At 41.0% G+C, this 11,418-nt stretch overlaps 1 protein-coding gene across 4 annotated transcripts in view; it reads left to right on the plus strand.

The window, feature by feature from the left end:
• ARMH3 (armadillo like helical domain containing 3) overlaps positions 1-11,418 on the plus strand; it is a 220,289-nt gene that overhangs the window by 112,363 nt on the left and 96,508 nt on the right. For 3 of the 4 annotated variants that reach the window (XM_055251146.2, XM_055251185.2, XM_055251155.2), the window contains one exon: positions 7,389-7,464. The exons of the other annotated variant lie outside the window; for it this stretch is intronic. In XM_055251146.2, coding sequence (XP_055107121.2) covers positions 7,389-7,464 — 76 coding nt within the window. The remainder of the gene's footprint in view (positions 1-7,388; positions 7,465-11,418) is intronic. 4 annotated transcript variants of the gene reach the window in all.

The following is an 11,418-nucleotide window of genomic DNA, read 5'->3' on the forward strand; positions in this document are numbered from 1 at the left end:
TGCTAGTTTTTTGGGGTGTAAACATAGTTCATTGATACGAGACTTTTCTTTTTTTCTAATATAAATATTTTGTACTATAAATTTCCCTTTAAGTACTGCTTTAGTTGCAGCTCATAAATTTTTTTGTTGTATTTTTATTGTCTTTCAAGTTCAATGTATTTTCTCATTTCCCTTGAATTTCTTCTTTGACTTTTGAATTTTTTAGAAATGTGTTGCTTTATTTTCAAATACTTGGGGATTTTCCAGATATTCTTCTATTAGTAATTTCTAGTTTAGTTTTGTTTTGGCCCAAGAATATTGTTTGTATTATTTCAGTGCTTCGAAATTTATTGAGACATGTTTTGTGGCCCAGAGTATGGTCTGTCTTGGTAAATGGTCCATTCCACATGCACTTGTATTTTGTTCTTGGTGGGTAGAGTGTTCTGTAAGTTTCAGTTTGGTTGAGTTGTATGATGGTATTGTTCTGTTTTCACAAATTGTTCTGTCTACTTATTATAAAGGGACAGAGAAGATTGTTGAAACATTCAGCTGTAATTGTGGGTTTGTCTCTTTTCCTTTTTGGTTCTTTTTACTTTTTGGTTCATGTGTTTTGTAGCTCTGCTGTTAGGTGGATACACATTTAGGATTATTATATCTTGGCAAATTGACTCTTTTATCATTATATAATTTGGTCTCCTCCTTATACAATTTCTGTCTCCTCCTTTTCTGAGACTATAGTATCACAAAGATTAGACTTTTCGATATTGTCCCATATGTTTCTGAGGCCCTGTCCCTCCCCTCCCCCATTTGTCTCTATTCTTCATATTTAATTATTTCTATTATACTTTATGTTCACTGACTCCTTTGTCAGTCTATTCTGCTATTAAGCCCATCCAGTGAATTCTTTATTTCACATAGTACATATTTTACTTCTAAATATTTGTCACCCTGGCTGGAGTGCAGTGGTGCACTCTTGGCTCACTGTAGCCTCAAACTCCTGGGCTCAAGTGATCCTCCTGCCTCAGCCTTCCAAAGTGCTGGGATTACAAGGCATTAGCCACTGTGCCCAGCTGTACTTCTAAATATTTTAATTGGTTCTTTGTTATGGCTTCAGTTTCTTTGCTGAACTTCTATCTTTCCATTCATTTCAAGTATGTTTACCTTTTCCTCATGGAGCATAGTTATGATAACTGCTTTAAAGTCCTTGATAATTTTAACATATGTGCCATCTCAGATATCTGTTTTTTGTCTTTTCTTTTGAGGATTGGTCACTTTTTTTGTTTTATTATATATTCTGGTTCTTTATGAGTAATTTTGGATTACCTCCTGGACATTTTTTTTTTTTTTTTTTGAGACAGAGTCTTACTCTGTTGCCCAGGCTGGAGTGCAGTGGCCCACTGCAACCTCTGCCTCCTGGGTTCAAGTGATTCTCCTGCCTCATCCTCCCCAGTATCTGAGATGACAAGTGCCTGCCACCATGCCTGGCTAATTTTTTGTATTTTAGTACAGATGGGGTTTTGCCATGTTGGCCAGGCTGTTCTCGAATTCCTGACCTCAGGTGATCTGCCCACCTTGGCCTCTCAAAATGCTGGGATTACAGGCATGAGCCACTGAGCCTGGCCTCCTCCTGGACATTTTTAATGTTATGTTATATACACTCAGAGATTGGTTATAATCTTATGGATTTTTTTTTTCTTTTTTGAGACAGAGTCTCGTTCTGTCACCCAGGCTGGAGTGTCACCCAGGCACGCTCTGAGCTCACTGCAACCTCTGCCTCCTGTGTCCAAGTGATTCTTGTGCCTCAGCCTCTGGAGGAGCTGGGATTACAGGCATGCACCACCACACCTGGCTAAGTTTTGTATTTTTAGTTGAGGTGGGGTTTCACCATGTTGGTCAGGCTGGTCTCGAACTCCTGACCTTAGGTGATCCACCCGCCTCAGCCTCCCAAAGTGCTGGGATTACAAGCGTGAGCCACTGTGTCTGGCCTAATTTTTGTATTTTTTGTAGAGACAGGATTTCGGCATGTTGCCCAGGCTGGTCTTGAACTCCTGGACTCAAGTGATCTACCCTCCTTGGCCTCCCAAAGTGTTGGGATGGCAGGCACAAGGCACTGCACCTGGCCTCTCAATTTCTTTCTCCAGAAAGATGAGGCTTCCTTTTGAGTTTTAGCCATCCACACAGTTCCACTGTGCAGCTCTGGAACTGGCTGACCCTTGGGGCAAAGCTGTAAGAGAAAATAGGAAAAATAAAACCTGGAAACTGACCCTCTTGTGAGTGTTTCTCCAAGTTTTGACTTCCCTCTATAATCTGTCTGCTTTTGTTTAATTCTCAGAGCCCTCAGATAATTACTTTTCATGTTTTGTCTAGAGTTTTTAGCTGTAATCAGCAAGAGATAGAGGCTTTAGTGGGCTTACTCTGCCATGCTGGAAGTAGAACACCATTTTTTAAAAAGATATTTTTGTTTAATATAAAATTTTTCATTCATTACTTTAAAAATCTCATTTCATTATTTTCTGGCTTACATAGTTGCTAGTAAGAGGTCCGTTGTTTTCATCTTTGTTTCTCTGTGCATAATGTCTTTGTTTTTCTCTGAATGCTTTTTTTTTTTTTGGGATGGAGTCTCACTCTGTCCCCCAGACTGGAACGCAGTAGTGCCATCTGGGCTCACTGCAACCTCTGTCTCCCGGGTTCAAGCGATTCTTGTGCCTCAGCCTCCCAAGTAGCTGAGACTACAGGTGTGCACCACCATGCTCAGCTAATTTTTGTATTTTTAGTAGAGACAGGGTTTTGCCATGTTGGCCAGGCTGGTCTCGAACTCCTGACCTCAGGTGATCCACCCGCCTCGGCCTCCCAAAGTACTGGGATTACAAGTGTGAGCTACCATGCTCGGCCTCTGAATGCTTTTATTATTTTCCCTTTATCATTGGTTTTCAACAATGTGATTATCACATGCCTTGGCATGGTTTTCTTTATGTTTATTTTGCTTGGGATTCTTAGAACTTCTTGAATCTGTACATTTCTAGTTTTCATCAAATGTGGAAATGTTTTGGCTATAATTTCTTCAAATATTTTTTGACCCTGCTCTTCTGTTCTCAATCTGGACTCTCTCTCTCTCTCTCTCTCTCTCTCTATATATATATATATATAGGCTCAAGCAATCCTTCTGCCTTAGCCTCCCAAAGTGCTGAGATTATAGGCGTTAGCCACTGTGCTTAGCCGTGGGTTTCTTTTTTAATATTTCCATTTCTTTCCTCATCATTTTCAAATTTTCCTCAGTCTTCCTGAATATATTGAACATATTTCTAATAGCTGTTTTTTTTTTTTTTTTTTGAGACGGAGTCTCGCTCTGTCGCCCAGGCTGGAGTGCAGTGGCGGGATCTCGGCTCACTGCAAGCTCCGCCTCCCAGGTTCACGCCATTCTCCTGCCTCAGCCTCCCGAGTAGCTGGGACTACAGGCGCCCGCCACCACGCCCGGCTAATTTTTTGTATTTTTAGTAGAGACAGGGTTTCACCATGTTAGCCAGGATGGTCTCGATCTCCTGACCTCGTGATCCACCCACTTCGGCCTCCCAAAGTGCTGGGATTACAGGCGTGAGCCACCATGCCCGGCCTCTAATTACTATTTTATTGTCCTTGTCTTCCCTTTCCATTGTCTTTTTTCATGTCTAGGTCTGTTTCTACTGACTGATTTTCCCTCTGTTTATGCTTCATATATTTTTTGTTTCTTATGGTTCATATGTTTTTGTTTCTTTGCATGTCTGGTTATTATTGTCATTAGAATTTAGAAATTGTGATTTTTATGATGTGGATGCTGGATTTTGTTACGTTTCTTTTATGTAACATTGGACTTTATTCTGGAATGTGATTATGTTATGTGGAATCAGTTGGATCTTTTCAGGGTTTGCTTTTAAGGGTTGAGGGTAGATCAAGAGCAACCTTGAATGTAGGCTGATTTGTCCCATTACAAATGCAATACCCATTTACAGAACCTGCCTGATACTCCATGTGTTACTAGGTCTTTCCACTCTTGCTGCTGGAAACATAAGTTATTTTTGTTGCGGAGCGTGCCATGAGCTCCTCAGTTTCTTCTCCTTTCCAGTGGTTCTTCGCCCTCAGCCTTGGGTAGTTTCTTCTTCCATATGCATAGATCAGTGTCTGCAAGAGATGTAAGGGATCTCCAGAGCTGTCTGTCAAACTCCCTCCTTGCCAGCTTTCTGCCCCACATCCTCTAGATGTCTTGGCCTCTCCAAATGCTGATCTCTATGTCTTCAACTTGGCAAGACTTCTGGCTTCTATTTAGATTCCTCTTCCCAGCCCTGCAGTATGGGAACTTTTCTGCAGGGCAGTTGTAGGGTTCACCTTCTTTGTTTTCCTTTTAGGGGATCACAATTCTATACTGCTTGTTTTCCAGTGTCTGACAACCATTGTTTCATATGTTTTGTCCAGGTTTCTGTTGTTTAAACAAGGTAGGAGGGTAAGTTATGTCTTATTACCGCATCTTGGCTAGAAGAGGAAAGACTTTTTTTTTTTGAGATGGAGTCTTGCTCTGTTGCCTAGGCTGGAGTGCAGTGGTGCAGTCTCGGTTCACTGCAACCTCTGCCTCCAGGGTTAAAGCAATTCTCCTGCCTCAAAGTAGCTGGGACTACTGGCACGTGCCACGACACCCAGCTAATTTTTTTTTGTATCTTTAGTAGAGATGGGGTTTCACCATGTTGGCTAGGCTGGTCTTGAATGCCTGACCTCAAGTGATCCACCCACTTCAGTCTCCCAAAGTGCTGGGATTACAGGCGTGAGCTACCGTGCCTGGCTCACTAAGACATTTTTGATAAAAGCACACATTTAATCTTCCTGTTTGGCTGCAGTGAAGCCCACTGTATGGGAAGGACCTCCACAGAAGCTACCCAGAACCATAAATGACATTATGTTTTAAGCTGTCTTTTCTTATTTTTAAAATCAAAGGTAATTACCAATACTAAAGAAAAAGCATATAAAATATTTAAAATCTTATAATTCCTTTGTTCTAGTACTACCACTGTTTTCACTGTTGTATATTAACCCACATGCATGCATAGTTTTACAGAATTATAATCATGATATCCTTCTAGCTTGTGTTTTTTAACATACGATTCTTTTTTATGTAATTTTCATGTCTCTTTTTAAATGGCTGCGTATTATTTTTATGTACTATAATTTGCTACATAAATGATTGCTTTAGTTTGAGGCTTTTAGGGAATTTTGAAATAATTTTGTGTTTCAATTTGGTAGCTTAGAAAAGAATGTAAAAACCAATGGCGTTTCCAAAGGAAATGTAGTGATGAGGTCATCTGGGTGCCTGTTAAGTAAGGAACAGAGCTGACAGGATATTACAGAGAAGTAATCCGTGGACAGAGTTCAATACCTCTGTGAAAATGTGAGGAGGCAAAATTCAGCTCCATTTCATAAATGTCTAGGTTCTACCATCAGAGAACTTGTGATTTTGTGGGGAATCTGGTGAAAAACCAATGCATCTAAATAAATTTCACAATTGAGTTGAACAATAAATGTATGGCTTCCTGAAACAATTTTGTTTATTACATGAATAAATTCGCACATGCACTCAGTGAAACCTAAGTTCAGACTGTAGAGCTCTAACTTGGAACTATACCAAATTCCCTTGCACTAAATCTTATAAATTAAAACAGCAGCACTGTTGATGTGTTTTATTAAGCCTTCTGTCTTCTTTTTCATTAAATTGCATGAATTTATAAACGTGAGACATTGCTGGAACAGATGTAGAGCAGCCAGATGAGCTTGCTTTCCCCCATTACAGCCACAGGCCCTCCCTCTGATAGAGCTTCTGCTACAGCGCTTAAGAATCTTGGGTCAGGTGTACATAGTGATGGTACTCAGCTGTGAAGGTCATATACAGATTGGTCACACATTTCTTAATGTTAGTGAGGCCCTACTTTTTTTCTTTTGGGAAAGTCTCAGGTACATTCATTCATTCATTCATTTGGGAGGTAGTCTGTTGAAATTAATAATAGCTAAAACTTATTTACTATGTGGCAGGCACTAATCTAAAGCTTTATGTATAACAATTCTTTCATATAGGTATTGCTGTTATTCTCTAGTAGGTGGCAGGGGCTGGACTTGGACCCTGACCATTGGCTTCAGAGATCTTGTACTTACTTCTCTACATAAATGTAGGCTCTTGAGTCATTTCCCTCCAGGTTTAAATTCCAGCTCCATTACTTACAGCTTGTGTGAATGACTGCAATCAGTTACCATACTTGTCTCCTCTGAGTCTTGGTTTCCTCATCTGTATGCTACATTACATATAACCTAAGTTGGTCCAGTGCCTGGCACGTAGTAAACTCTCTACATATTTAGCTCTTATTAATTAGCCATTCATTAAAACATATACTTAGAGTGCCTACCATGTGCTTGCTCTTTCAAGGAGCACTTGTGCTGTTTTGTTTCTTTTCTAAAATGGCATGTGTGGCTCTGAAGATCATAGCTGATAGAGGATATATTCAGATCTGTATTTCTATTATCTTTCCTCTGTGTGTGAGTTTGGAAAAGGGAGAGAATTTGGTCACACAAGGGAAGAACATTCTTGTAGATTCATTTTGCAGGTCACACAGTTAAGTCAGAGGAGCAAAAAAAGGTTAATCTGTTCTCACTCATAGGTGGGAATTGAAAAATGAGAACACTTTGACACAGGGTGGGGAACATCACACACCGGGGCCTGTTGTGGGGTGGAGGGAGGGGGGAGGGATAGCATTAGGAGATATACCTAATGTAAATGATGAGTTAATTGGTGCAGCACACCAACATGGCACATGTATACATATGTAACAAACCTGCACGTTGTGCACATGTACCCTAGAACTTAAAGTGTAATAAAAAAAAAAAAGGTTAATCCTTGATTGACACATGACCATCCTCTATGTGGATGTGTCCTGTTTGACTGAGTTTATATGTTAAGGAGTTTATGCATATACATAGAGCAGGAAGGGACATCAACTAAGCCAGCCAGTTCCACTAAATCAGCCCCCACCATTAGAGAAATGATAAATATGGCAACCAGTTTACCCTCACATCACCACCCCAGTGTAGATTGTAAATGCATGCAAAAATTAAATTATGGAACCCTGTTAGCAGAGGGGAGGGAAAACCTAAGGCAGAGAAGGAGTAGAGTATTTTGATAGAAAGTGAAAAGAAGTTAGAGAAAAAACTCGAGGGAAAATAGTTGAGAGAATTCTATAAGCCCTTGTATTTTTATCTAAGCCGAGGATGTTTTTAACAGAAGATTGGCACAGGCTTTGTTTGGTTATTCTGAGAGTGCTATTCTGAGATGTGTCTTCATTCCTCATGTTTGTGTTTTATGCCGGGGGTTTGACAGATCTATGTTCTTTCCTTCTTTGCAGTCCTGAGGCTTTCTACCAATGCAGGCCAGTGGAAGGAAGCAGCTAGCAAGGTGACCCATGCATTGGTTAATATCAGGTAAGGAATGAGAAGTATCTCTTGCAGAGTTCCTTGGCTCTTCTTGAGGTTTATTGTACCTTTCTAAGTAGAGTGTGTTGAACACTGCTACTATTTTAAGCCTTGATGTCTGTAGGAGTGGAAGAAAAATTGTCGTACTTGATCAAGAAAAGCAGGAGTACATGAGGCTTTTATTTTATCATATTGAAACAGCTCAAAGTGCTGGCTGTCCTGTGAATTTTTTTACTGAGAGATGATTCCAAGCCCTTTTCAGGCATGCTAGTTGCCAGAGTGTTCTCTATGTATAGGTCATCTGAAAGCTTTTCTCCAAAGATTTTCAGCTTTTCTCCATGACTTCAGTGAATGATTCATGGAGATCTAGAATGTTGACCTTTTACTTTACGTGACTGTTTCTATTTATGGTAAACAGAGGCAAATGGAGTCCATGGGGCTGAGTCATTTTAGGTTGCTTATGAAACAGCAAGGCAATTACAGAGTGCTGTATGTATTGGATAAAGTTGTGTCAGGCATGGAGTTGGTCAGGGTCTTGAGGAGGCACCACCCATGCACAGTTGTGAGCTATTGATAAATGGAGAAGAGAAAGTGCTTTCACCATTGGGAAACCTAAATTCGACTTTTCTTCTGTTCGTTGCTCCCTTTGTGCCTATGACTTTTCATTTTCTCAACAGTTATTACACTGTTCTTATAAACAATTGAAAAATTAACATTGAGTAAAAGAGGCAAACCCAACAGATGGGGAACTTGATTTAGCTCCAGATGTAAGCCTTGCCAGACATTCCTAGTAATAGTCATGCACATTTACAACTTGGTATAGATTCTAATGTGTGACAAAGCTGGTCTGTGATTTTTTTCCTATATCTTTTCTTTCTTTTTATTTGAAGTTAAAATGTCCTGTCCCTGCAGTGATTTACTACCCTGTTTGGCACATCTGGGCATAAAAGGAGAAGTGTGAAATGTGTGTGTTAAGAGGGCTGGGATGAGGGAGCATGGGGTGAGATGTGCTAACAAGATTGCAGTGAAGGTTTGGTCTGCCTTACCTGTCACCAGAGTCATTTTGCATCAAACACAATTTTATAAATCTCACAAATAAATGAATATCTGCATCTAGCAAATAATCCAGATACTGTGGTGAGGCCTTAACGATAAATGCGATTTTCTGTAAGAATCAGGAATTACAAACTGCTTTCTCCTAAATATCTGTTTATGACCCAAGGGCAGCATGACAAATGTGGGTGTTTGAATGAAGCACCAGGTCACCAGGTTCTGGGCTAGGGTATGAAGTGCATATGGGTATAATTTATGTTGTGTTGACTCATTCATGTATTTATGTAGGCCTTCCAGGCAGCTTCTTTTCATCTGGGGCCTGTTTCTTGATCACATTCCTTTATACTTGCCTTATCTTTACTTTTCCTTTCGGTGGTTTCTGGCTTGGCTGCTGTCTCTGTTCTTCCAAAGGGCCATCAAGCAGCTGATTTAAGCTTTTGACCTCTCCTTTTTCTGACAGCTAAGAAAGGACTGGGCTGAGCCTTGTTACCATGTAACCTCTTTATTCTCTTTGCATGACTGTCAGGCGTATACCTTCATTTTCATTCCTTAAATTTCTCTGATGAACTTGCTGCAGTAATCACATCATTTTTACTGTTGCTCATGACCGGACTCAGTATACATCTAAAGTAGCAAAAAGATCCAGTCATGGACAGGCTTAGTGGCTCATGCCTGTAATCCTGGCCCTTTGGGAGGCAGAGGCAGGAGGATCACTTGAGCCCAGGAGTTCAAGACCAGCCTGGCCAACATAGTGAGACCCTGTCTCTGAAAAACAAAATAAACAAAGATTAGCTAGGCATGGTGGCACATGCCTGTAGTCCCAGCTACTCAGGATCCTGAGGTGGGAGGATCATTTGAGCCCAGGAGTTCAGGTTGAGGCTGCAGTGAGCCAAGATCATGCCACTGCACTCCAGCCTGGGTAACAGAGTGAGACCCTATCTCAAAACAAACAAATCAGTTTTCTCAAGAGATTATTGGAAAGAAATGTTTGAATGTCACCACAGTAAGGCCAGATCAGGGAAAAATACAGGTAGTACTAAGCCTGCAAATGTTTACCCTTTTTTTTTTCCTGACATCTATTCTCACTTATTAAATGCCAGACTTTGTGCTACTCTTTCTTATACTACCTTCTTTAATCTTCAAACTCTATAGGGTGTATTATGTACTTTTTAAAATATACTTTTTCCTAGTGAGGAAACTGAGTCTTAAAGATGTTGTATATTGTGGAAGGCCCCATATTTTTTCCTTGGCAAAGCTGAGAATTAATAATAGGTCTTCTTCTTCTTCTTCTTTTTTTTTTTTTTGAGACAGGATCTGACTCTGTCACCCAGGCTGGAGGGCAGTGGTGCGATTTCTGCTCACTGCAGCCTGTGCTTCCTGGGCTCAAGCAATCTTCCCACCTCAGCTTCCCAAGTAGGTGGGACAATAGGCACTTGCCACCAGACCTGGCTAATTTTTGTATTTTTTTGTAGAGATGTGGTTTCACCATGTTGTCCAGGCTGGTCTCAGACTCCTGAGCTCAAATGATCCACCTGCCTCAGCCTCCCAAAGTGCTGGGATTACAGGCGTGAGCCACCATGCCCAGCCTAATCATAGGTCTTCTAAGTCCAAGTTCAGGGCTGCTCTTTCTTGCAAACCATAATGCCTCCTTCTGTAAAGCTGCATTGAAGACTAACATGGAGGGTTAAACAGAAAACTCACCATGATGTATTGAAAGGAATATGGAAATTTGAGTTGGAAAAACTTATTATTTTCTTTTGTCTCTACCACTTACTGTGTGACCTTGAGCAAGTTACTTAGCTTCTGTGGGCCTCTATCCACCATCTATAAAGTGGGGGTGATGGTGATAGCAACTATTTCACCAGGTAGTAGTTGTGAGAATTATATAATGTAATGCATATGAAAGCTCCTAGTGAACTATAAAATACTGCTTATTTCACTTGTGTCTTCAAGGTTCATTCCTGTTGTAGCATGTGTCAGAATTCCCTTCCTTTTTAGGGTGAATAATCTTCCTCTGTCTGTATATACCACATTTCACTTATCCATTCATCTGTTGATGGACACTTGAGTTTCTTCTACTCTTTGGTTGTTATAAATAATGCTGCTATGGGCCAGGCGCGGTGGCTCACGCTTGTAATCCCAGCACTTTGGGAGGCTGAGGCGGGCGAATCACGAGATCAGGAGATCGAGACCACGGTGAAACCCCGTCTCTACTAAAAATACAAAAAATTAGCCGGGTGTGGTGGCGGGCGCCTGTAGTCCCAGCTACTTGGAGAGGCTGAGGCAGGAGAATGGCGTGAACCAGGGAGGCGGAGCTCACAGTGAGCCGAGATTGCGCCACTGCACTCCAGCCTGGGCGACAGAGCGAGACTCCGTCTCAAAATAAATAAATAAATAAATAAATAAATAAATAAATAAATAATGCTGCTATGAACATGGGTCTCCAAATACCTGTTTGAGACCCCACTTTCACTTTTTGGGGACATATCCCCAGAGGAGGAAGTGCTGTGTCATATGATAATTTTGTATTTAATTTTTTGAGAAATTGCCATAGTTTTTTTTTTTTTTAGGTTTAGCATTTTGACCCTTCCTTAGAGTGTTTCCTAAGTACATCTTCATTTTTCCTTTCCTTTTTTTTTTTGAGACGGAGTCTCACTCTGTTGCCCAGGCTGGAGTGCAGTGGCGTGATCTCTACTCACTGCAATCTCTGCCTCTTAGGTTCAAGTGATTCTCCTGCCTCAGCCTCCCGAGTAACTGGGATTACAGGCATGCACCACTACGCCCGGCTAATTTTTGTATTTTTAGTAGATATGGGGTTTCACCGTGTTGGCCAGGCTGTTCTCCAACTCCTGACCTCGTGATCCACCCACCTCAGCCTCCCAAAGTGCTGGGATTACAGGCCTGAGCCAC

Source organism: Symphalangus syndactylus, chromosome 2 (assembly GCF_028878055.3).
Source record: "Symphalangus syndactylus isolate Jambi chromosome 2, NHGRI_mSymSyn1-v2.1_pri, whole genome shotgun sequence".
In the NCBI taxonomy this organism is placed as follows: Eukaryota; Metazoa; Chordata; class Mammalia; order Primates; family Hylobatidae; genus Symphalangus; species Symphalangus syndactylus.